General features: G+C 34.6%; 1 protein-coding gene across 1 annotated transcript; it reads right to left on the bottom strand.

The window, feature by feature from the left end:
- Positions 1-27,747, bottom strand: CLEC2B (C-type lectin domain family 2 member B). Its single transcript, XM_063115756.1, has 4 exons — positions 27,669-27,747; positions 4,271-4,425; positions 1,085-1,188; positions 1-109 (listed from the first exon to the last, which is right to left on the bottom strand). The coding sequence occupies exons 1-4, from the start codon at positions 27,745-27,747 to the stop codon at positions 1-3; spliced, it is 447 nt and encodes a 148-aa protein (XP_062971826.1).

Genomic DNA, 27,747 nt, shown 5'->3' with positions numbered 1-27,747 from the left:
TTAGTATATTTTTTTCCTGCAAATCCATTTTCTTTCTGTGTAGCATCTAGCTGTTGCTACACCGTCACCATTGAGATAAGCACATTCCTCATTCCCTCTCACAGTAAACCTGAAATAAAGAATTAAACATTATGTACTAGGGAATCCTGTGATGTCTTCTTTGTCCAATGCCACCTTTAAACAAAAATCTTATCTATCCAAAGTCCTGAAAAAGTGATCTATAACAGTACTCTCTTGCTAGGGTTGAGAAACCTATACCAAGTTAAACCAAAAGAGTCTCTTTTCCATTTGAATTTGTTAAACTGACATTAGTTTAGTTACATGTAATCAGTGGAGCTTTCAAATCCCTCTTAACTGGGGACAATACCCCCCCCACGACACTTGGCAGTAGCTGGAGACATTTTTGATTGTCACAACTGGAGGCAGGGGACTGGTGGGATGTATAGCTACTATTACCTAGTGGGTAGAAACCAGGGATTCTGCCAACATTCTGCTGTGTTCAAGAAAGAGCCCCCTTCTCCACAATGAAGAATTGTTTAGTACAAAATATCAGTAGTGCTGCTATTGAGAAACTCTAATATAAACTAAGTGGCTGAGTGACTGTAAGTCATCATTTGGGGTGTTTATGCAGATTATTCAATATTGTAAAATTAAAGATATGAAGTCTAGAACAAATTGCATGATAGCGCAATTGCAAATAAAATCAGGTTAAAATGAAAATCAGGCTGAATTTAAATTGTAAAAGACATCAGAAAAAGGTAACATGCAGCTTGAAGAAGAGATACAGAATCGAACAAGATATTTTAAAATCAGGCAAAAGTTTGATTTGGGGTTGTGGGAGAGCTGTGTATATGAATCTTTGTTTCCAAAGTAGCCAACTAGAAGATCTTCACCTTTCTACATGGATTTCCAACCTCTATGATTGGCTGTTGAAACAAATCTCAATACATGATACCATCTTATCTACTTCATCTTTCCAACATGCACAAAAATCGCGGGCTCTAGAGAAATTTAGCCAATTCATAGGTCCTAGAGAAGGTTGCAGTATCTAAATTTAAATAGTCCTAGATAGAAAGAAACTTACCATTTGTTAAATTTGGTTGCATTTATCCATTTTCCTTCTCGATTTGCTGTCATCGTCAGGCCAATCCAGTGATCAGAAGTGCATTTGTAGCGGCTAAGAAAATGCTTTAGAGACAAAATGAAGTTAAAAATTTTACTTGACAGTTTTTATTACAACCTATTGTGTCCCTCTTGCTTTGCAGGTGTGAGATGCAGGGCAACACCTGCTCAACTCCTGGCTTCATCAGAAAACAGCTATGGCGTTTTGAAAAAGTACTTTTTCTCTGATCTTCAGTTTCCTTATTTGTAAAACAAACATGTGGGTAAATTTTCTTTAGATACTTTTTTACTCTAAACTGATATGTTCCATTTGAAAAATCAGTTCCTCCAGGATTTTCAAACTGCAAGCTTCTGGAAAGCCAGGGTTTGCAACTGACCTCTTGCCCAGCATTCCTGATCATTATATTTATTATATTGCTTTCCCACTTCCCAGTAAATATTAGTATTTTTAGTTTAATATTTGTTTCACTTTAACTTCTCTCCCAATACTACATGCAGTCACACCCACACACACTCACACATACACCCTTCATATATTCAATTCCTTTAAAACTTAATTATTAAATTTATTTTTCTGCCAAACATTTGAATTTCTAAACACATTATTCAGGGATAAATACAATGTTTTTCCTTGGTATTTGTCCTTCTCATACAATGTCAAAATATTTTGCTACCTTAGAGCCTTTTTTAGTCTTAGAATTATTACTATATATAGAAAATCTCCGAGTCTACTCTGCTACTAAAGACCTGGGAAACTATAAGCTTGACCTGGTATCGCTCCATGTTTCAATTTAATGATAAATAAAAGGGATTTGTGCTAAGTCACCACTCTATGGTCAAATCCTATCCGATAAGTGACACTGATTACTTGTGAGTTTTTAATAAACCATCTTCTGCAGCAATTTATAAATTTACTTGAAAAAAAAAAGTCATTGAGCTAAGCTTTGGATTGATGAAGGAACAGATTAATAAAACATTGTCCCTGGATTCAAAGGTTTTCATTACAGTAAGAAAAATTTTGTTATAATGTTAGAAAATATTCTACTAGATAAGAAAAACTAAGAAGTATAACCAATGCGAAGTAAAATTTTGGTTCTCAGAAGCATCTGAGTCTTTAAGGGAGACTTGCACATAGGATGTGCTCTGAGCGAAGACTAGAAAAGATTTCATTGTAAATACAGAGGGTAAAGGAGAAAAGGGCAATTCATATTCAAGGGTTAGGGAGGAGCTTGTTTGAACTCTAAAGAATGTAAGAAAGGATTAACATATTGGAAACCAACAGGCCATATGTTATTGAATAACTGGGAAGTTTAGATGAGGCTCAGAAGTTGTGGTCTTGGTGACAGGGAACTAGGAGTTGCGTTTCCTGGAGCCCACCCTGTGAAAAGTGTTCATTATTTGCTCAACAAATGAATGCCCATGTAACTTCTTGTTAAAAATTCAAGAATTTTAAATAAGTGGGAATAAATTTTGAAAATATTTCATGAAACAAACTTTATCTCACGTTTAACTAAGGAAAATATAATTTTGCAATAAAAACATGTATAATACTTTAATTAAATCATTTTAAATAAACAATCCCTAAAAGTTCTTCAAGACGCTGTTGCTTCCACTCTTCACAGACAGCTTTACCTCATTCTTGAAGAGCTGTGATCTTCAAAATATATCAGGATATTACATGATCAAAGTATTTTTTCTTGATCCAAACAGTACACTCATTCTTACCTGATACGTTTAATAATTTCTCTTAAGTTTTAAAGTAATTATTTTTGTGCATTCTGTTCTTTATGTTCCCTGATCTTCACCATTTTGGTCATTCTTTGCTGACAAGATTCCTACAGTGAATGTTTGTTTAATATTTGTCTTTCCCTTCTTTATCCTTCAAACATTTTATTAACAGTCATTAGTTTTCCATCTTGCTGCTAATTTAGTCTTTTTCCCTCAAGAGGAACAGTAAGGAGCAGTCAGAGGATTTCTCAGAATGTTCATTTTCAAAAGTCTTACAAAATTTAGTAGTGATATTATTGACTAGAGAAGCCCTCCTATTAAATTGATCTCGTACCTTACTTCTTGATTTGCTGTGTCTACTCTTAACACATCTGTTTTTCCCCATTTTATTAAGATTTCCGTATCTTTTGTTGCTTCCAAAATAGTTTAGTTTCCTTGCACTGATCTTTAAATTGGCTCAGCCTGATTCACATCCATTTAAATTTGAACCAATCTTCAACTAGATTGCACAAATATACTTTGTTCACCAAAAGCATATTTGCTGAGGTAACAAGCAATTCTCTTTTAACAATGTTGGTTGCTGTGTTGCTCCGCTTTATATTTGAAACACTCCTCAATTGCACATTATTTGCAAATAAATAAATAAATAATTGAGTTACATTACCTCATATTATCCTTTCACTCTTAAAGAGATTAAACAAGAGTAAACACATATGCTTACCATATAAGTAACTTGGGGAAGAAAAAATTCCACAAATGCAGAGGAATGGAGTATTACAATCCCTTGTTAAAGTTCTTGGAGAGTCTTTCTGCTCAAGAATTTTGTCATGTAAATCAATATTTATTAAGCAAGGATCCATTAGGCTTTTCATTTGTAACTGACTGTGAAATACAGCTAAGGATACAATCACAGTTAAGACATGGTGTCTGCTCACTGGATGCTCATACTTCAGTCTCAGGAAAACTATGGGGTACACTGCTTATTGTACTCCTGGTATAGAGTGCCCTGATGGGGGAGGCTGCCATGGGACCTCAGAGACAGGCACCAAAGCGAGACTGAGAAGTCAGAGGAAAGTTCCTCCAAGGGAGTAGAATGAAGAATCCCATTCTTTCTAAGACACTTCTCTCTTTGTGGAGTACTGAATTTTAGGAGGTTTCCAAATGCTATCAATCTCTTCTATTTACACCCCTTAAACTATAAAGATAGGTATCAACTCTACTATTCAATGTAAGTTTTACACACTTCAAGCAAAATATACCTAGGTACTTTAACTGTATTTTATATGCCATGTTCTGAATACTTTCAACATTATGTATAGAGAGGCATGTGTAAAAAGTTTTTTAAATTATAACGGAATTTGAATATTTCTAATGGTCCAACTTAAGATGATTTATAAGAGATGTATATTACATTACTTACCATTTCTTCCGGGGTGTCAATCATAGTTAGATCAGCTTTTTGAGCAGAACAGTTGTTTCTACTTGAATTCCAATCTTTCTCATCTTCAGAGAAATAATAGCATTTGTTTTGGAAACCAATCCATTTATCTTGGCAAAAATTCTGAGGATGCAGTTCTAATTTAATTGAAAATGAGACAAATATAAATCTAAGAACCAGACAAAACAATGTGCTGCTGTATTTTGAGATCATTGGGCAAGGACAGGATTGTATGTAAAAGATTATGGTGATGACCAGATTCGTATCTCATAACAGGTCGAAACAATTTTTTCTGTGTCATGTTAGGTAAAATGACAGCAGTTCATAATTTAAGAGAGCACTTATGTATCATCCTCAGTAATATACAGACTTTCCACTAAAGCAACCAGTATTATTCTGCTTGTGTAGGTCACCCTTGCCATTTTTGGATAAATAGAATATAATAAAGTCCTAGCATATTCCGGGAGTAATAAAAATGCTAACGTATTAGACTGTAATAAATCTAGGATACTTGTTTTAATCTCCAAGGAAGCAATAAAATAATAAAACAATATATGACAAAATGTTGGATTGCATGTTTTCAACTACAAACACCATCAATGTACAGTTCTGGGTTAGCCGTTGAAAAAAACCAACATGAGAAATGGAAGGTGGAAGTAAAGCCAAAGACATTATCGTTGGAAACCATGAACATAGGACCTTCATAGACCTTTCCATGAATCCCCCTTCTGCAGTCTTGGCAACTAGATGTCTTAGCTTCTTGGACTTCTACTTCCTAGGTTCTCCAAACACATTAGTGCATTAAGACAAAATTGTTAGTGGCTATTTTTTTTCTCCAGCTACACATTCCCCAACTTCCAGGTATACATCGGTCCCCAGTTTCTCCCATATTCATGCTATCCTTAATTTCTATATTAACGCCCTTATTCTTGTACTATATGCTTGTTTTTCTGAACCCACCCAGACTGAACTAGTTTTGGGTACAAAATGCATCATACTAATTGGTAAGCATCAATCCTCATAACTGTGATTATCCTTACTGTTCAGTATATAAATTGAATTATTTATACTGAAATTTATATTCCAAATATCCTTTAAACCTGAGGAGATAGAGAAACTACATTTGAAGTGGCCAAACCCTGTCAAGAAAGAACACAACAAACCATGTAGAACAATATTTCAGAGAAATGGTTCACAGTTTTTTTCTTATAACATTGACAAAGAGAGTAAAACAAGATTTATGAGAATTCATTTAGTGAATACCCTGCATTTCACAGATTATTTTTTAATTTTCTGATATAGTAATAATGGTAAGCAATAAATTCCAATAAATTAAGCACACATATTAAAAATATCACTTATTTATTTTATAAGATAGATAAATAATTATCCAAAAACATTAGGAGAAAGAATGTGGAAGGCAGTTCAAATTCAACTCAGACTCAATTATTTCTCCTCGGCATTATGGAATTACCTTCACAGCTTGTATTTGAGGCATATTAAGGTTAAGAATTATGGACAAAAAAAGGCAAAAGATCTATATGATGTGAAAAGGAAACAGCAGAAGTAAATGAATCAGAGATTTTAAAAAATACAAAAGATTGATGAAACAGAGAACTGATTTTTCAAAGAGATAAATGAAACCAATAAACCTACAGCTAGACTAAGAAAGAAAAGAAGAGAGAAGACAAATACATAAAATCAGAAATGAAAAAGGGAACATTAGAAGTGATGCCACAGAAATACAAAGGATCATAAGAGACTACTAGGAACAACTATATGCAAACAAACTGGAAAACCTACAAGAAATGGATGAATTCCTGGACATAAGCAATTTACCTAAGTTGAATCATGAAGAACTAGAAAACCTAAACAGATCAGGAACAAGTACTGATGAAGGGCCGACCCCATGGCTCACTCAGTAGAGTGCGGTGCAGGGAGTGCAGCCGCGCTCTCGCTGCGGGTTCGTATCCTACATAGGGATGGCCGGTGCGCTCCCTGGCTGAGCGCGGTGCGAACGACACCAAGCCAAGGGTTGCGATCCCCTTACTGGTCACACACACACACACAAAAGTACTGATGAAGCAGTAATAAAAAGTCTTCCAACATGGGTTGTAGGCAGGAGCTGTGGGCAGCACCCCCTGCCTGGCAGAAGACAGGAGCATGCCAAAAACACACATTCATTTAAAGTGCACATGGAACATTTACCAAAATGCAGGACAATAAAATGGTAACAACAAATTTTAGAAGATTGAAGACATTTAGAGTATGTCACCTAACTGCAGTAGTGTTGAACCATATATCATTAACAAAAATAAAATTAGAATATCAACAAAGTTTGTAATTTAACCAATGCAATGCTAAATAGCTTGTGAGTCAAAGAAGAATTCATCATAAGAAGTAGAAAATACTTTGAACTAAAGAATAGTTATATATTTTTTGGTATATTTTATATATATACACACACACACATCATATGCTCATATTTTATATATCTATACCACTTCTGAAAACACATACTCATGTACATATTTGTATTTGTGTATGGAAATATATATATACATATGTTCATATATATATAAACACAAAAAAATATATATATATGTATATACCATATCCAAACATATGGGATACAACTGAATTTGCTGCACATTCCCTTAAAACATAGAGGAACATTTATAGGCCTAAATTTATGTCTTAGAAAAGAAGGAAGACTTTTTAACAAGACAATTACATATTTCAAAAAGTTAATGAATGATGAATTAAAACCAATATAGAATGATACAACTTTTAAAAAATCAAAAATCAACTGAAGAGAAAGTTAATGTAAAATAGAAAAATTCAACAAAGTCGTAAGTTGGCTTTTGTTGAATAATCTAAAATAAGATAGACCACCAGGAAAACTAAGGAAAAAAATTAAAAGACAGATAAGAACATGAATTAGCAATAATAGGAATGAAAAAGTAGACAAATTCCTAGAATATAAGTTAGCATGACTGACAAAGAAAAAACAGCATATCTGAATACTCTATCTAGTAAAAAAAAAAAAAAAAAAAAATCCTTAATTTAAAAAAGTTTGCAAAAAGAAATCTCCCAGTCCTTCAGTCATGAAAACTTCTAATTATTCAGGAAAGACATAACACCAATATGATATAATTTTTTTTCAGAAAATAGAACAGGAGGGAATACTTTCCAAGTCAGCTTTAGAAACCAGTGTAATCTTGACATCCACCTGACAATAGTACTAGAAGAAAGGGAAATTAGAGGTCAATCTCTTATGAACAGATGCGTACATATTTTAAACAAAATAGTGGTCCGTTTAATTGAAGAATGTTAAAAAATCCATGCATTATGATCAAATTGAGTCTATCACAGAAGTTAAAGGTTAGTTTAACATTTAAAAAATCTGTGTAATTCAACACATTAATAGAAAAAAAGAGACAAAGTATCTCAATAGATCAAAATAAAGCACTTGATAACATTTTGTCCCCTTTCAGGAGAAAACTTCTTAGCCATATAGGAATTAAAGGGAGCTCCTTTTATTTGATTAAGAATGTTGGGCCGGCCCCATGGCTCACTCGGGAGAGTGCAGTGCTGGTAGCGCCGAGGCCATGGGTTCGGATCCTATGTAGGGATGACCGGTGTGCTCACTGGCTGAGCGTGGTGCGGACAACACCATGCCAAGGGTTGCGATCCCCTTACTGGTCAAAAAAAAAAAAAAAAAAAAAGTCCACAAATATGGGGGGTGTCTTCAAAAACATTATGGAAAATGCATATTATGAAAAGAACTATGCAGGGATTGCAAAATTTTTTTGTGCCAAAATAAACCCATACTGATTTGTTACAACATTTCCAAACAGGATTTAGTTTGAGGCACTAAGAAGTATAAAACATCCGTTTGAAAAGATCCCCTCTCAGAGCAGCATGAATTCTGTTAAAATTGAAGCAAGAACAAACATCAAATTTATGGTTAAGCTCGAGTGAAAACATGGTGAAATCATTGGTGCTTTACAAAATGTTTATAGGGACAATGCCCCAAAGAAATCAGCAGTTTACAAATGGATAACTCATTTTAAGAAGAGATGAGATGACGTGAAGCTGAAGCCCATGGTGACAGACCATCTACATCAATTTGTAAGGAAAAAATTACTTTTCTTTGTGCTCTAATTGAAGATGGCTGACAATTAACAGCAGAAACAATAGCCAACACCACAGACATCTCAACTGGTTCAGGTTACATGACTGTGACTGAAAAATTTCACTTGAATAAACTTTCTGCTCCATGGGTGCCAGAACTTGAGACCAGATCAGCTGCAGATGAGAACAGAGCTTTCGATAAAAATTTTAAGCAAATGAGATCAAGATTCTGAAGCATTTCTTTGAAGATTTGTGACAGGGGATGAAACATGTCTTTACCAATATAATGGTGAAAACAAAGCATGATCAAAGCCATGCCTACCAAGGGGTGGAAGAGGTCTAGTCCAAGCAAAAGTGGATCGGTCAAGAGCAAAGGTCATGGCAACAGTTTTTTAAGATGCTGAAGGCATTTTGCTTGTTGACTTTCTGGAGGGCCAAAGAATGACAACGTCTGCTTATTTTGAGAGTGTTTTATGAAAGTTAGCCAAAATTTTGTAGTGAACACTTGGGAGAAGTAGTAAAACACCTGGGAAAACTTCACCAGAGAGGTCTTCACCACTACAACCCTCCTGCTTATCCCTTGCATCAAACAAGGGCAATTTTACAAGAGTTTTGATGGGAAACCATTAGGTGTCCACCATATAGTCCTGACTTGGCTCCTTCTGACCTTTTTTTTTTTTGTTTCCTAATGTTAAAATTTCTTTAAAGGGCACCCATTTTTCTTTAGTTAATAATGTAAAAAAGACTTCATTGACATAGTAAATTCCCAGGACCCTCAGTTCTTTATAAATGGACTAAATGGCTGGTATTATCTCTTACAAAAGTGTCTTGAACTTCATAGAGCTTATATTGAGAGATAAAGTTTATATTTTTCATTTTTATCTTTTAGTTCCTTTTGTCCACAAAATTTTAAGTCACCTTTTACTCCTACTTGTTGGGGAAATATTAAATATTTTTAAGGATATTAAGAATGAGATAATAATGTGAGCTATCACTGCTTCTATTCAACCTTGTACTGAAATTTACACCCACTAAAATAAGGTAATAAAAAAATAAGAGGCATAAGTTTTTCGAGAGAATAAGTAAAGCTATGATTATTTGCAGATAATCTGAATGTGTACATGGAATGTTCAAAATAATGATAATTTATTAAATATAAATCATAAATGATAGCAAGTTTGCTACGTGTGAGATATATGGATATATACACACGAGGTCACTTTTAAAAGTTCATGGAAAAATGAATTAAAAGGTAATATGAAACTTTCCATGAAATTTATGAAGATACCTCATACATATATATGTATAGATAGCTTCTATAGGCTAGCAACAAGCTAAATAGAAAATAAATATAACAAATATACCACTATACCACTTACAATTGCATTATAAAGCAGAGTATTTAAGAATAAGTTCATAGAAGAATATATATGACACCTACTCTGAAAGCTATAAAATATTGCTAAGAGAAATTGTAGAGCACCAAATAAATGTTTTAAATGTATGATTCAACGTAGTTAGGATGATGATTCTCTGAAAATGGACTATGGATTTAATATTACCTCAATTAAAATTATAGGTAGTTTATATTGCAATTTAAAGAATCTAGAATGCCTAAGGCAAACTTGGTGAAGAAAAATAGAGTTAAAAGACTTAAACTACCAGATAGCTAGATTTACTATAAATCTACAGTATTAAGACCGAAAGATATTAACACAAAGATAAATAAAATAAAGCAATAGAATATAGTATGAATCCAGTAAAAAAGACTTTTTCTTACACAACTGATTTATGGCTAAGGACCAACTGCAGTTAAGTAGGGAAAGTACGGTCTTTCCAATAAATTATTTCATATTGAAATGTTATCTGAATGTAAAAAAAGGCATTTTAATTCCCATCTCCTAACATTTATAAAAATAAATTTCAAGTGGAATAGAGTTCTGAATGTGAGGAAAAATAAAAACATAAAAAGATTATAATAGAAACACTAGGGTAATTCTTCATTTCTCTGGAGTACAGTAAATTTCTTAACCAGTATGCAAAATGTTGTAACGATAGAGAAAAATAAAAAATAAATTGCACTACCTTAAAATTAAGAACTTCTGTTCATTGAAAAACATCATGCAAAGGGTAAATTTTGCTTTGCAGTGGAAGATAATATTTATAATACCTATAAACTACAAAAGACTCCCATCTAGAATATTAAATAAATCTTATAAATCAAGCAGAAGAAAAAAACAAAAATAGAGGCAAAATATTTGAACATGCCTGTCACAGAATACTGCACCTAAACGAACAGTAAATATGAAGGTTCTTAACCATATTGGTCATCAGGAAAATGTCAATTAGAGCCACAGCATGGTACCAACATGCATTCATCAGAATGGCAAAAGATAGATAAAACTGACAATAAAATGTTGAAAAGGTTGCAGAACAACTGGCATTCACATACCCTTCTGGTGGGATTACCTGTTGTCTATGGTATTATCTGCTAAAGCTGAGCCATGGATTGTTAATTCTCATAAGTATATCACAAATGACATCCACTATTCATTAAAAGACTAAAAATAGAAGGATGTTCAAAGTCACACTATTTGCAATAGTCAGAATGGGACACAATTCAAATGTGCATCACAAGTAGAAAGACTAGTACATGGTGGTATGAAACACACTACAGCAAGGTTCTGCAAACCCAGCCTGAGACCGAATTAAGCCCATTTTCTGTCTTTGTACAGCCACAAGCTAAGAATAATTTATACATTTAAAAACACTAAAAGTAATCATGCAAAAGAGAGATAAGAGAGAAAGACAGACAGAAACAACAGACACGGTATTACATTGAACTTTTAGAAAGAGAGAAAATAATAGTGGTAACTAGAGGTGGAAAGGGGAAGGGGAGGGGAGAGGTTGGGGCTAATGAGGAATTAGACAACAGACACAAAGATTGCATATCGTAATCACGAATAAGCTAACTATGCTGATATAACCGTCACACGTTGTACACAATTACTGAAAATCAATGTTGTATCCCACATGTATGTATAATAAATTATCTTTAAAAAAAAAAACCAAAAATCTAAAGAGGCACATTAAAACCATTAAGTTTTCAGATAACATTTGGGACTATCTGCTCTTCTTCCAGAAGACATAAATAAGATAGCCATGTGATATTTTTAATAAATGAAAATGTTTCTTTGAAGAAAAAAAAAAAAATGAAAAGGAAGAGAAAGTAGAAAAGAACCAAAATGAGAAAAGGAAGAAGAGACAAGGGTCACAAATACACTTTCCTGCATTTTTTTTCTATTAATAGTTTTACCTTAAGTTTACTTACAGTTTATCTTAAAATCTATTTAATCTTGAGTCCACTTTTGTTCTAGTGTTAGACAGGAAATCAGTAATGTTTAATAAACCAGTTCTCCATCCACTTCTAGTAAACTCTCCTGCTTTAATTTTTTGTTAGCTATTCATGCACCTTTATTCTTCCATGTGTATTAGTGTTATCAAATTACATGAACAATCTAAGTAAAACATTCACAAATTAATTTTGTGAAACTTGCATTTTTATAAAATTAAATTTTCTATCTAAGATTTAAAAAAAGAAAAAGAGAAACAATATTTTGTGATACACGAAAATTATATAGTATTCAAATTTTCAAGTTAAATTTTATTTAAACACAAACATGCTCATTTTTAAAGTTATTTTCTATAGCTGTTTTTACACTACAAATGCAGCATTGAGTAGTTGCACCATAGATTGTATGACTAATGAAGCCTAAAATATTTACTCTCTGAAACTTTATATAAAAATTTTTCCATCCTCTTTCTTCAACAAGTTAATGAGTTTTTGCTACATGTCATAACATGCAAAAATCATGCAAGCATTATATTGAAAGAAAAAAGAAAAAAGGTGCAAAGATACATGCAAATTGTGTAATTTTGTTTATATAAAACCGATGGCAATAGAAGACAAAATAGTGATTACAACTGGCAAGGAAGTATTGAATGAAATATGGGATTATAAGGGTGAACAATTTTGCTTTATCATTTTTACATCTCCTGATGCCTTATATCGGTCATGCAATTATTAACAATTCTTTCATTGATACTCATTAAATATACCGTGAATAATGGGAAGAGAATGATTCTGAGAAAAGATCATGATTAAGACATAAAAGAAGAGAATCATACCATAGAAAGAACTGAAAAAGAAAAAAAAAAGTGAAGAAATAAAGGATGTAATTTACTCACCTTTATAAATTAAAATACTACAAGCACTAGCAGTAATCATCATCATAATAAAAACCACAATAACACCTAAAATACAAATCTTATATCTGTCCAAATAACCTGAAAAATAAAAATAAATACATTTGGATTAGGAAACAAGTAAGACTATATTTGCATTCATAACCAATACCTTACAAACTTCTTTAGGCAATTTGTCCTGATAGTTGCCAAGGAGATGACACAAAAAAAACTTTTTCTCTTTGTTATATGGAAAAAAAATCTGCTTCTTTCTTTTGATTAAATGTTCTCAGGGTATTCCTAGAACCACTGCAAATGTTACCATGTATTCTACTGTCACATCCAAGCAGAGAAGTCTGCATGGCTCTTCAGGGTAGAGTTCCCCAGGCCTGCAGCTGCCCCCGCAGGGCATCCTTCCTTATGGTGAAACATCGGCATGCCCTAATACTCACCGAATGTTTCTAAGAATATCTGCTTTCTCACTAATGAAAAAGTTTATTTTATTTTATTTTTGTTGAAGAAACATTACTGATTGTACATATCTGTAGGGTACAGCATTGAATATCAATACGTGTGTGCAATATGTGATGCTCAGATCAGGATAATTAGTATATTCAACATTATACAATGCAATCATTTTTGTGACCCTTTACTGATTTCCCACTAACCCTCCACCCCCTCCCCACCTGTGATAACCTCAGTTTTGTTCTCTCCTTTTGAAAGTTCAACAAATTATTGTGATTATTGTATCTTTCTTTGTTCATTTTGTTAGTTCTCACTTGTTAGTGAAGACATGTGGTATTTCTCTTTCTCTGCCTGGCTTATTTCACTTAACATAATTTTTTCTATGTTCATTCATGATGATGAGACTGACAGACTTTCATTCTTTTTTATGGCAGAGCAGTATTCCATTGTGTAAATATACTACATTTTCCTTATCCAGTCATCTCTCGATGGACATTTGGGTTGGTTCCAACTCTTGGCTATTATAAATAGAGCTGCAATAAACACGGGAGTGTAGGTATCCCTTCAACATGAAGATTTCCATTTCTTTGACTATATACTCAGCAGTGGGATTGCTGGATCATAGGGCAGTTCCATCTGTAGTTGTTTGAGGAAACTCTGTAATGTTCTTCATAATGACTGCACCAATTACAGTCCCACCAACAGTGCAGAAGTGGTCCCCTTTCTCCACACCCTTGCCTGCATTTGTTATTCTGTCTTTTTGATAACACCCAATATAATTGGGGTGAGATGATATCTCAGTGTGGTTTTGATATGCATTTCCATGATAATTAGTAATGTTGATCACTTTTTCATGTGTCTGTTGGCCATTTGTATATCTTCCTTTGAGAAACGCCTGTTCAGCTCCTTTGCCCATTTTTTAATTGTGTAACTTTAAATTGTTTCACTTCTTTGTATAATCTGGATATTAATCCCTTGTCCAATGCATAGTTTTCAAACATTTTCTCACTTTCTATAGGTTGTCTTTTCCCTCTGTTAAATGTTTCTTTGGTTGTGCAGAAGCTTTTTACTTTGATATAATCCCATTTGTTTATTTTTCATTTTTTTGACTACTCTGTCCAGGTCTTATTTATAGTCTTTGCACAGACCTACATCCTGAAGTGTTTCCTCTATGTTTGCTTTTAGGAGTTTCATAGCTTCAGGTCTTATATTTAAGTCTTTAATCTATTTTGACTTGATTAGGGCATATGGCTAGAGGTACAGGTTTAGTTTCATTCTTCTACCATATGGATGTTGTTTACCCAGAACCGTTTATTGCAGAGGCAGTCTTTACCCATGTATGTTCTTGGTGACTTTGTTGAAGATCAGTTGGCTGTAAGCATGTGGGTTGATTTCTGGTTTCTATATTCTACTCCACTGATCCAAGTGTTTGTTTTCATGCCAGTACCATGCTGTATTGGTTACTATAGTTTCGTAATGTAATATGAAGTCTGGTAATGTTATGACTCAACTTTACTCTTATTTTTTTGCTTAGGATTGCTTTTGCTGTTCAGGGTCTTTTGTTGTTCCGTATGAATGTGAGGATTGTTTTTTCTATTTCTGTCAAGAATATCATTGGTATTTTTTTTTTTTTTAGGATAGGTGCTATTAAGCATTATTACTATTTCCTCCTGCCAGAAAACTTGTGTTCTCTAGTGTGAAGTCTAAGAGACAGCTTCTTTCGCAGTTATAACTTTTGCTCAACCTGTTTATTAGCTGCCCAGCTCTGGGTACCAGTTGTTTTTCTGTCTCCTGTGCAATTTTATTTATTATTATTATTATTATTATTATTATTATTATTATTTTATCAATATACAATGTAGTTGATTTTTGTAGAAGTTTACTGAATCCTCTCTCCCCCCTTTCTCTTTCTCCTCCTGCCCATCAACATCATATCTGTTTGCTTGTCTTAAGTTCAAGGAATTGTGATTGTTGTGTTTTCTTCTGTAACCCCGCCATTTGTTTGTGTATTTATTTTTAGCTCCCACAAATAAGTGAGAACATGTGGTATTTCTCTCTCTGTGCCTGACTTATTTCACTTAACATAATTTTTTCCAAGTCTATCCATGTTGATGCAAATGGTAGTATTTCATTCTTTTTCAAAGCAGAGTAGTATTCCATTGTGTAAATATACCATATTTTCCATATCCACTCATCTGATGACGGACATTAGGGCTGGTTCCAACTCTTGGCTATTGTAAAGAGTGCTGCAATAAACACTGGCAAACAGGTATCCCTCCGACCTGATGATTTCCATTCCTCTGGGTATATTCCCAGCAGTGGGATAGCTGGGTCATATGGTAGATCTACCTGCAATTGTTTGAGGAACCTCCATACCATTTTCCATGAAGGGTGCACCATTTTGCAGTCCCACCAAGAGTGTAGGAGGGTTCATTTTTCTCCACAACCTCACCAGCATTTATCATTTTCAGTCTTTTGTATATTAGCTACCCTAACTGGAGTGAGATGGTATCTCAGTGTGGTTTTGATTTGCATTTCCCAAATGCTGAGTGATGTTGAGCATTTTTTTATGTGTCTGTTGGCTATTTGTATATCTTCCTTTGAGAAATGCTCATTCAGCTCCTTTGCACATTTTTTAATTGGGTTACTTTATTTTTTTGCAGTAAAGTTGCTTGAGTTCTTGTACATTCTGGATATTAGTCCTTTGTCAGACGTATATTTTGCAAATATTTTCTCCCACACTGTTGGTTGTCTTTAAACTCTGTTAATTGTTTCTTTTGCTGTGCAGAGCTTTTTAGTTTGATATAATCCCATTTGTTTATTTTTCCTTTAGTTGCCTGTGCTTTGGGGTTGTGTACATGAAGTCTTTGCCCAGTCCTACTTCCTGGAGTGTTTCCCCTATGTTTTCTTTAAGTAGTTTTATGGTTTCAGGGTGTATATTTAATTCTTTAATCAATTTTGAGTTTATTTTGGTATATGGTGAGAGGTATTGGTTTAGTTTCATTATCCTGCATATTGATATCCAGTTTTCCCAGCACCATTTGCTAAAGAGGCAGTCCCTTGCCCAGTGTGTAGACTTGGTGCCTTTGGCAAAGATCAGATGGCTGTAGGTGTGTGGGTTGATTTCTGGAATCTCTATTTTATTCTATTTACCCATGTGTCAGTTTTTATGACAGTACCATGCTGTTTTGGTTACAATAGCTTTGTAGTGTAGTTTAAAGTCAGGTAGTGTTAATTATTTCTAATTTTAATCCATCGTGATCTGAAAAAATACATGGAATAATTCCGTTTTTTTAAAATTTGTTGAGACTCACTTTGTGACCTAACATGTGATCTATCCTGGAGAATGTTCCATGTGCTGATGAGAAGAATGAATATTCTGAGGCTGTTGGATGGAATGTTCTGTAGATATCTACTAAGTCTAATTGGTCTAAAGTGCTGTTTAGATCTTGTGTTTCTCTGCTGATTCTTTGCCTCGATGATCTGTCCAATATTGAGAGTGGGGTGTTCAGGTCCCCTGCTATTATGGTATTAGTGTCTATCTCATTCTTTAGGTCTAATAGTATTTGCTTTATAAATCTGGCTGCTCTAACATTGGCTGTGTATATATTTATGATTGTTATGTCTTCTTGATGGATAAATCCTTTTATCATTATATAGTGGCCTTCTTTATCTCTTTTTATGGTTTTTAGTTTAAAGTCTATTTTATCAAATATAGTAATAGCTGCTCTGGCTTGTTTTTCATTTCTATTTGTATGGTATATCTTTTTCCATCCTTTCACTCATAGTCTATGTGTGTCTTTACCAGTGAGTTGAGTCTCTTGAAGGCAGCATATAGTTGGATCTACCTTTTTAGTCCAGTCAGTCAGTCTGCTTCTTTTGGGTGGGGATTTTAATCCTTTTACATTAATAGCTGTTATTGAAAAGTGTTAGTTTTCTCCTAGCATTTTATTGATTTTTGTTTGGATGTCTTAAGTATCTTTTGTTCCTTTCTTTCTGATTTGCTGTTTGTCTTCTGTATTTGTTGATTTCTTGGGGTGGTAGATAAACTTTTTTCTCTTTATTGTTATCATTTTTATTTTACTAGTGTGTTTTGTTTTTTCTTGATCATTTATGGCAGTGGTGGTTGTTTTTCAGGTACCAACCCATTCCTCCCTTGAGAATTTCTTGTAAGGCTGGACGTGTGGTAGTAAGCTCCTGCAGTTTTAGTTTGTCTGAGAAATACACTATTTGTCCTTCATTTTGGAAGGATAGCCTTGCTGGGTAAACTGTTCTTGGCTGGCAATCTCTGTCTTTCAGTATTTTGAATATATCATCCAATTCCTTTCTGGCTTTTAGAATTTGTGATGAAAGTCTGATGTTAGTCTGATTGGGGCTCCCTTACAGGTGACTTGATGCTTCTCTCTTGCAGCTTTTAAGATTCTCTCTTTGTCTTTGAGTTTTACCAATTTGACTACAACATGTCTTAGAGAGGACCTTTTGGGGTTGAATATGTTGGGGATCTTTGAGCCTCCTGAATCTGAAGATCTGTTTCTTTCCCTATTCCTGGGAAGTTTTCTGCCATTATTTCATTGAATAAATTTTCAATGCCATTTCTTTTTTCCTCCCCTTCTGGAATACCCATGATTTGGATATTTGAGCTCTTAAGGTTGTCTGTTATCTCTCTTTGATTTTCTTCAGTGTTTTTAATTCTTTAATTCTTTTTTTTTTTTTTTTTTTTTTGGTCTGCCTGTATTATTTCAAACAGCCCTTCTTCAAGTTAGAAATTTTCTCTTCTGCTTTTTCTAGCCTGCTGGTTCAACTCTCTGTTGTGTTTTTTATTTCGTTGGATGAATTCTTCAGCTCCACAAGCTCTGCTACATTCTTTTTCAGGGCATTGATTTCTTTGTACGTTTCTTCTTTCAGGTCCTGTATACTTTTTCACCTTTCATTGTGTTATTTAACTGAATTTTCTTGTATCTCATTTAGTTTCCTTAGAATTATCACTCAAAATATCTTGTCAGTCATTTCAAGGACTTTCTGTTCTATAGGATCTAGAGCTTGAGAGTTATTACCCTTTGGTGGTGTACTATCTTGATCTTTCATATTTCTGGTATCTTTCCTTTGGTATTTAGTCATTGCGGCAGGGGATTTCATGGTCCACTCCTTCAACCCTCATGTCTGGCTAGGATCCTGCTGGGACTGCCAATTTGGCACAGCTGCCTTGGTGCCTGTGGGCAGGAGGCTAGGGCCTCTCTGGGCCACAGGGACTGGCCTGGGTTTCTCACAGTGATGCCTACCTGTTCCAATGTGGGTGGCTCGGGTCCTGTGGGCCTGGCAGCTTTAGGGCCTCTCTGGGCAGTGTGCATTGGCTTGGGCTGGGGAGGTGCCATGGCAGCACCTTTCTACTCCAGCGTGGGTGCCTAAGGGCACGTGGGCCTGGCAGCTCTCCAGGCCTCTCTCGCTTATTGGCATTTTGATGGGGATTGCATTGAATCTGTAGATCACTTTTGGTAATATGGACATTTTCATGATGTTAATCTTTCCAATCCATGAACATGGAATGTCTTTCCATCTTTTTGTATCCTCTTAAATTTCTTCCAGCAGTGATTTATATTTCTTGTAGAAATATTTCACCTCCTTGGTTAAATTTATTCCTGGCTATTCTGTCTCTTTTTTATCTTTTGGTGACTATTGCAAATGGTCATCCTTTTTTCAATTTCTTTTTCTGCCAGTTCATTGTTGGAGTAAAAAATGGTACTGATGTTTCATATTGAGTTTGTATCCTGCAACCTCACTGAAATTGTTTATCAGCTCTAAGGGTTTTTTTAATAGAGTTTTTACGTTTTTCTATTTATAGCATCATATCATCTGCAAACAGAGACAATTTGACATCATCATTTCCAATCTGGATGCCCTTTATTTCTTTCTCTTGCCTGATTGCTCTGGCTAGTACCTCCAGTACTATGTTAAATAGAAGTGATGAGAGTGGGCATCCTTGTTTGGTTCCTGTTCTTAACATTCAGGATAATGTTGGCAATGGATTTGTCATGTATGGCTATTATTGGGTTGAGATACTTTCCTTCTATCCCTAATTTACTGACAGTCTTTACCATGAAGGGATGTTAAATTTTATCAGTGCATTTACTGCATCTATTGACACAAAGATATGGTTTTTGTCCTTGATTTTGCTGATAGGGTGTATCACATTTATTGACATGCATATGTTGAACCATCCTTGCATTCCTGGGATGAATTCCACTTGATCATGACATATAATTTTTGATGTGTTGCTCTCCTCTGATTGCTAATATTTTGTTGAGAAGTTTTGCATCTATGTCCTCTAAATATATTGGCCTGTAGTTTTCTTTTTTTCCTGTATCTTTGCCTGGTTTTGGTATTAAGGTGATGCTGGCATTATAAAGTGAGATTTGAAGAATGACCTCTGCTTCAACTTTTTGGAATAGTATGAAGAAGATTGGTATTAATTCCTCTTTAAATGTTTGGTAGAATTCAGCAGTAAAGCCATCTGGTCTTGGGCTTTTCTTTGTTGATTACTGCTTCATTCTCATTGCTTGTTATTGGTCTGTTTGGGTTTTCTTTTCTTTCTTTCTTTTTTTTTTTTTGATTCATTCTTGGTATTTTGAATGTGTCCAGAAATTTATCCATTTCTTCCAGGTTTTCAAATTTGTTAGCATATAGTTGTTTGTAGTAGTCTCTAATGATGCTTTGTATTTCTGTGGTATCAATTGTAATGTCTCTTTTCTCATTTTTCATTTTTATTATCTGGGGCTTCTCTCTGCTTTTTTTTAGTTGGCCTAGCTAATGGTTTGTCTATTTTGTTTATCTTATTGAAAAACCAATCTTTTGTGTAATTTTTTTGGTGTCTATTTCATTTATTTCTACTCTGATCTTAACTATTTTTCTTTTGTCTACTAATTTTGGGATTGGATTGTTCTTGTTTTCCTAGTTCTTTAGGGTATAGCATTAGATTGTTTATTTAGAATCTTTCTATTCTTTTAATGTAAGCATTTGTTGCAAGAAAATTACTTCTTAGTAGTGCCTTTGCAGTATCCCACTTGTTTTGGTATGATGTATCTTTATTTTCAGTAGTTTAAAGACATTTTTTAATTTCCTGTTTAATTTTTTCTTTGACCTACAGGTCATTTAGGAGCACATTGTTTAATTTTCATGTATTTGTATAGTTTCTAGAGTTTCATTTGTTTTTGATTTCTAGTTTTAATGCCTTGTAGTCTGAAAAGATACTTGAAATTGTTTTAAGTTTGTCGAGACTTGATTTGTGACCTAACATGTATTCTATCCTGGAGAATGTTTCATGTACTGATGAGAAGAATGTAATTCTGTAGTTGTTGGATGAAATGATCTGTAAATATCTGCCAAGTCCAATTGGACTAAAGCATAGTTTAAATCTTGTGTTTCTCTGTTAATTTGATGCCTAGATAATCTGTCCAATGCTGAGAGGTCCCTAACTATTACCATATTTGCATTTATTGCTTTGTCTAATAGTATTTGCTGTATGTATCTGTGTGCTCTGATGTTGGTTGCATATATATTTATGATTATATGACTGTTTGCTCTGTATACCACTTTATTATTATATAATCACCTTCTTCATCTCTTTTTATGGTTTTTGGTTTAATGTATATATTATGCAATATAAGAATAGCTACTCCTGCACATTTTTAGTTTTCATTTGCATGGTATATGCTTTTCCATCCCTTCGCTATTGGTCTCTGTGTGTCTTTACAAGTGAGATGAGTCTCTTGAAGATAGCCTATAGTTGTGTCTAGCTTTTTAACCCAATCAATCTGTTTGTGTCTTTTTGGTGGGCAATTTATCCATTTACATTTAGGGTTGTTATTGAAAGGTATTGTCTTACTCCTGGCATTATATAAATTCTCATTTGGATGTTTTAAATATCTTTTGTTCCTTTCTTCTTTTATCATTTGTCTTCAGTGTTTGTTGGTTTTTTGAGTCAGTAAGATATAGTTCCTTTCTTTTTCTCATTTGTATTTTTTGTTCTACCAGTGGGTTTTGTCTTTCTTGTGTATTCATGGTAGCAATTATTATTTCTTGGATTTCACATGCAGGACTCCCTCAAGGATTTTTTCTAGGGCTCATCATGTGGTGGTGAACTCCCACAGTTATTGTTTGTCTGGGAAATACAGTATTTCTCCTTTATTTCTGAAAGATAGCTTGCCAGGTGTAGTATTCTTGGCTGGTATTTTATTTTTTCTTTTAGTGTTTTGAATATATCATCCCATCCTCTTCTGGCTTGTAGAGTTTCTATTGAGAAGTCTGTTGTTAGTCTGATGGGGACTCCCCAATACATGACTTAATGCTGTTTTTAGGATTCTTTCTCTGTCTTTGAGCTTTGCCAGTTTGACTATAATTTATCTTGGAGAGAACACTTTTGAATTGATTCTGATTGGGGATCTTTGAACCTCCTGCATCTAAAGGTCCATGTCTCTCCCTATGTCTGGGTAGTTTCCTGAAATTATTTTGTTGAATATATTTTCAATGTCTTTTCCTTTCTCCTCCCCTCTGAAACACCCATGATTCAGATGTTTGCATGCTTAAGGTTTTCTGCTAGCTCTCTTAGATTTTCTTCACTTTTTGGACTCTTTTTCTTTGGTTTGTCTTCCTGGGTTGCTTCAAAAAGACTGCCTTCAAGATCAGAGTTTTTTTTCTTCTGCTTGCTCTAGTTTGCTGCTTGGGCTCTCAGTTGTGCATTTTATTTTGTTGAATCAATACTTCAGTTCCGGAAGTTCCGTTACATTCTTTTTTAAAGTATTAATCTACAGAGATTTCCTCCTTCATATCCTTGACCATTTTTCTCACTTCATTGTGCTATCTGACTGAGTCTTCTTATATCTCTTTGAGTTTCCTTGAGATTCTTGTCTGCAATTCCTTTTCAGTCATTTCAAGGGCTTCCTGCTCTATGGGGTCTGGTACTTGAAAATTATTTTATTCCTTCTGTGGTGTCATAGTATCTTTACATTGATGTCTGGTCATCTGATATAGCAGTTTTTCTTCTGTTAGTTTGGAGTGGGCTTTGAGGAGGGAGACTTCCTCCTGTAGTTGTTTTATATTGATCATTGAGTAGGGTGTTTTAGTATTACTTCCAGGTAGAAGCACTAGTGTACTCTCCATATGGGTATTTCAGCTGTATTCAATATCAGAGTTTCATGTGAGTGCCTCCTTGGCCTAGGAACTGGGACACTTAGTGATTCCTTGCTGAGGTTAGTGGCCTGTGTTAGTTCATTGAGGATGTGACACGGGTGTACTCTCAAGTTCTTGGGAGAAGCATCTCAGTCCCTTGTCACTTACTGGCTAGAGTCAGTGACCCTGGGCTGGATTGTTGGCACCCTCACTAGCATCTCGTGACCCTGATGGACACATGGGGATATACTGGAGCTCCTCAGTTTGAATAGGTTCCCCTTAGCAGGGTTTCTCTTTCCTCTTTCCTACATGCAGAGGCTCTTCCTGGGTCCAGTAGGGAGTTGGGTTGGTGGTGGCTGGAAATTTTCTTCCTTACTCTATTTGGCTGTACTGGGTTTCTGTACTCTCCAGGGTTCCTGTGTGTGTCTCTCCCGGGATCAAGGAAGTCATATGTCCCATTCACATACCTCCCACCCCCACGTGTGCTACTGTGGGAGGCAGTGTAATGTTTCTGCCAAATTTCTTAAATCTCGTTATCAAGTGTGCATTTCTGCGGACTATGTAGAATTTTGAAGAAACACAATAGGCACAAACTGCAGTATCTGCTTCAGTTTTGTCGTTTTTTCGTGACCGGCACTCAGCCAGTGAGTGCACCGGTCAGTCCTATATAGGATCCGAACCCGCGGCGGGAGCGTCGCCGCGCTCCCAGCGCAGCACTCTACCAAGTGCGCCACAGGCTCGGCCCTCTGCTTCAGTTTTGAACCTGCACTGCATTTATCTGTTTGTTCATCATCAAACACATATTTATTAATCATCTACTCCATGCTAGTTTTACAGTAAACAAAATAGACAATTCATGCCCTCTTGGAGCTGACAAATAATGGAAAATGAACAGATAAAATTAATTAAAAATGATAGCTTGCAGCAAGTGCTAGGAATGCAATGAACAGGCTGCTCTGAGTGGTAAGACAGAAGAGATTAAAAAGGGTGGCCATGAGACCCACTCTGCAGAAATCACATTAAAACTAAGATTTAAAATATGAGCAGTGGCCATCTCTGCCAAATAAACTAGAGATCACATTTCAAGCCAAAAGATCAGCAAGCGCAAGTGGTTGAATCCAGAAATAACTCAAAAGAATATGGCAGAGTACAGGCGTGACTGGATCAGAGGTACTGAGGACAGTGACCAGTTAGACAGGAGCAAAATGAGGCTGAGTCTTGAAAGTCCTGGAAGGAAATTGATTTTCTCCTAGGTGTGATGGAAAATGATTTCAGGTAGGTGTTTGGCATTTCCAAATTTATGTCTTTGAAAGTTCTCTGGACTACTTGGTGGAGAGACTTTAGAATACTCTAGCTGTACTCAATCTAGCTTCAGCAGGGGTGGTAGCAGTGGTAATAGAAGGAATGAAATGGAGCACATGAAGATCACTAGTGTCCTTGGTTTCGGAAAGTGACAGAGAAGAAGTCAGATTGCTTGGAAAGAGGCGAGTGAAGTCAGCACAGACTCTCAGAGAAATTTTGCCGTGTGAGCAGGGAGTGAGCGAGCGAAGAGTTGGAATGAGATGAATGGTTGTGTGGAACTTCTAAAAAGCTATAATAATAATGTTTGTATGCTGCTGGGGATGATTCAGTGTAAAGGGACTATATGGCCAATGCAGGTAGGAGGATGGAATAATCGACTGAATAAAAACTAATTTCGGGTTGTGGTCTGAAGCACAAACGGACAGATGGATCTCAGGCGGACAAAATTACCCTGCCGTCGACATGGCAAAGGTCAAGAAACAGAAGAAACAAAACATATGTCTGTCATCCTTTTGAGGATTGTATATGCCTCAGTTTAGAATTTGAGTCCAAACTCTTTCTAATGAGCTTTTATAACCTTTCTAATATAACCTTATTTATTTACTTAATTCTCTATGAATTTTTTTTTAAATCTCAGGTATCAAGAATATGAGTACTTGTTCTCTTTCTTATGCTAACAAATAAGAAAATACATTATTATGACATTCCATTTTTCTGTCCATGAATTGGCATGGTGTGCAATGGGGTATTAGTGCTAGAGGTATTACAGTTCTAAAATCTTGGTCAAACATTTGTAGTGTATAATTCTACCTTCTTACCTCCTTTGAACCTGTATATCTTTATTTAGTAAATAGCGCCATCTCTATTGTTTTCATTAAAGGATATATATGTGCTGTGTTTTCAGTAAATCTGAAATAACAGGAATTAAATAAAAGGGAGCTTTCGCTGTCACTTTTTTCTTGTGTTATAGCTGTCCTAGTTTTCGATATTGTGTGTGTGTGTGTGTTGACAAGGTGAAGATTATTTACTGCTATAGCAAGTGGAATTGTTTTTTATATTTTCTAACCATTATTTCAAGTAAGATAGGCCATTTTGATATCCTTCCCTCCAGAAGGATCGTTGCAACAAAACAAAACAAAATGAACCTCCTTGAAATCAATGGCCCTTTCAGTTTTTAAAACATCCCAGCTTATTGAAGTGATGGTTCTAAGAGTTGTAGAGGGATTTCAAAAAGAGGAACACATCTATGAGCCAACAGGAAGAAAGAAGAGTGTGCACATCTAGCAATATGAGAAGTGATAATGTGCATGTATTGGTGGTAGTCATTGCCCTTTCCATGGCAAAGTTGGCAAGTTTTTAGCACATAAGATTTTGTCGTGCACATAGGGATGCTAAATCCTACTTATAGATTACCTCAGCTTCAACGAAGATGTGTATAATTCAAAGCTAAAGAAACAGAAAGGGTTTTGTTGTAATGAAAGGGGTCATTCACTTTGCAACATGGTCTTCTTAGAAAAAATCATTGAAAAATGAGGACGTCAGGTCATTTTGATGCTTTGGTGTCTCATAAAACCTGAGACACTTCATATATCCTGCAAAACACCCCCCACCCTCAATACCACCAAATGTCAACATGTAAGTCACTCCTCTGTTCAGCGAGATGAGGACTTAGAGTAGGATTTAATTTTATTTAAGGAACAAATAAATTGAACATTTATTGCACTTCTGAATATGTGGGTATATATTTATACCTGTTATATGTTCATTCTCTATTTAATCTATTTTCTAAGCTCTGAAGTGTAGTTTTCTACACTCAGTATAAATTGCTTTTATTTCCCATCTTTTTATTCCTTCCTTTATTTTTATTCTCTTATTCGACCCTAAATACCTATATAGGGGGATATAACTAATTACATGAGATATCCAAAAAGCAAAATAGTGGCCTCCCACTATGAAGCTAATACCAGAAGACGAATTTCAAAGTTGCTGAACTCAAACATGCAAATGATCACTTCTCATATTGTCAGGATGTGCACATTCTTTTTTCTTTCTTTTGCCTCGTAGGCATTTCCTCTTTTTGAAAGCCCTCCACAACCCTCAGACCTATCGCTTCAGTAAGCTGGGATGTTTTAAACCTGAAAGGGCCATTGATTTCAGGGAGATTTGTGTTTTGTTTTGTTTTGTTTCATTTTGTTACAACAATACTTCTGGAGTCAAGGCTATCAAAATGGCCTATCTTACTTAAAATAATGGATAGAAAATATATGAAAAGTAATCCCACTTGCTCTAATAAATGTTTGAAGAAGCGATGTGGAAGAAAAGGGCAACTTCCCAGGGCAGTTCAATAGCAACCTATTTAATTAACAGCGTACCTAAAATATTTCTGTATTCAAATATATTATAATCTCAACAGCTAAGGATGGCAATTATTTTTCCCACAGAGAAGCTTCACTGACTCAACTAACCATTTTCTACATTTCTGTAGAGATAAGAGGAAAGATCCAGGGTAACCAATGAATTTAAACTCAAATAAAACATTTTTTTCTAGCTAATAACTAGAGAAAAAATTATAAAATACTGATAAGCAGAAAAACAAAGTAAAATATTTTTAAAAGTATACAAAAAAGTAACTGAATTATATCATGTTGCCTTAAATTAGTACTATTAAAATGGTGTTCATAATTCCTTTATGATATATATGATATTATCATCATATGTAATATATATGATATTATCATCATATGTAATAGTCAGTCATTTTATAATATATTCATATGTAATATATATTTGATATTATCATCATATGTAATAGTCAGTCATTTTATAATATATTCATATGTAATATATATTATATGTTATTTATTTATACACACAAATATATGTTTATACTGTTTTAAATAACACTAGTTTTATGAATGGCTGGAAAGCATCCTTAAAACTTTCGGTTAGCTGATATTTTCATGTGACTGCCTAATAATCGATCCCATATCCCCCAACCCTGTTTTGACTAACTTTAGGCAGAAAAATTATAAAATTGGCTAAACTAAGTAGGGAGGAGGGAGAGAATAAAGTATGCATTCTAATATGTACTTCAATAATATTTTTCTGGCTGCAGCATACACTGGCAGGTTAAAACTAAATTAAATGAGAAATGCTTAAATCTCACCATACTCCCCAAATCATAGATTGTTCTATTTAATGTATCTTAGTTTCATCCTTTCCTCTCTTCACCACATTTTGACTAGAAATGAGCCCTGTTGAAATGACTGAAATATTTTCATGTTAGATTTAGAGTTTGAATCACATGCTATAAACTTGCTATTTAATACATCCAATGCTACTTAGTTATTTTACGTTTTGGTTTTTGGTGTGTTTTCTTTGTACTTTTTTTGTTTTTGTCATCCTTCTTAGGGTTGCTAAAGACATCTCCCAGGCTATCAGAGTATCAGCAATTATTTAGGTTAGGGTAGGATAGGGAGATGCTCTTCCTGTTAAGTATTCCTAAAGCCTAGTCTATATTGAGTCCACACAATAAAGGAAGGGTTGGGGAGAAATGCTGGACTAATGGCTACAAAACTATGCCATCTACCCTAAATGAATTACTGTGCAGTATGTGCATGTATTGAAACAATACACTATACCCCACAGACATGTACAAGTAAATGCTAAAATATTTTGAATAAAAAAAATTAAAAACTCTTTAAAAATTGGCTAATTTAAAAAAATTTTCTATACATTCTGAGCATTACATGAGTATCTGGATCACGTTTAACATATTTGCCAGCATTTGTTTTATGAACTATTTAGTGAAGGTGAGACTAAATCTTGAATGGTTTTAAGTTATGGTTAACTCCTCTTTGTTATCGATTAAAAAAAGATAAAGGAAATCTGAATTTATTTGGACAAAATAGTCAATTACCATCTAAATATCGGTGCTGTAAAAAAGGAATTTTATAGTTTGACAAAAGAAACCAACAAAACCAGTTTCCTTTCTTCAGAAGCTTTTGTTTAACGTGCTTTATAATTTCAATAGATAGCATTCATCCTGAGCAATTGAAAATGTCCTTACCTTGCTTCATTTTCTCAGTTCCTAGGCTGATGTCAATACTTGACTCCAGTTCATCTAGGGCAGCGGCCTGGAGCACCAT

The sequence above is a fragment of the Cynocephalus volans genome, chromosome 12, assembly GCF_027409185.1.
Source record: "Cynocephalus volans isolate mCynVol1 chromosome 12, mCynVol1.pri, whole genome shotgun sequence".
NCBI classification, from domain to species: domain Eukaryota; kingdom Metazoa; phylum Chordata; class Mammalia; order Dermoptera; family Cynocephalidae; genus Cynocephalus; species Cynocephalus volans.
The sequence above is the reverse complement of the archived record's forward strand: the minus strand, read 5'-3'. Positions and strand labels throughout refer to the sequence as shown.

What these genes read in the sequence shown, in the direction of transcription:
- CLEC2B (XM_063115756.1), bottom strand. Translation starts at nt 27,747, where the DNA reads ATGGTGCTCCAGGCCGCTGCCCTAGATGAACTGGAGTCAAGTATTGAC. An exon ending in AACTGAGAAAATGAAGCAAG is followed by an intron (nt 4,426 to 27,668) that starts GTAAGGACATTT and finishes CAATTAAATTAG; the next exon opens with AACTGCATCCTCAGAATTTT. An exon ending in TTGACACCCCGGAAGAAATG is followed by an intron (nt 1,189 to 4,270) that starts GTAAGTAATGTA and finishes TTGTCTCTAAAG; the next exon opens with CATTTTCTTAGCCGCTACAA.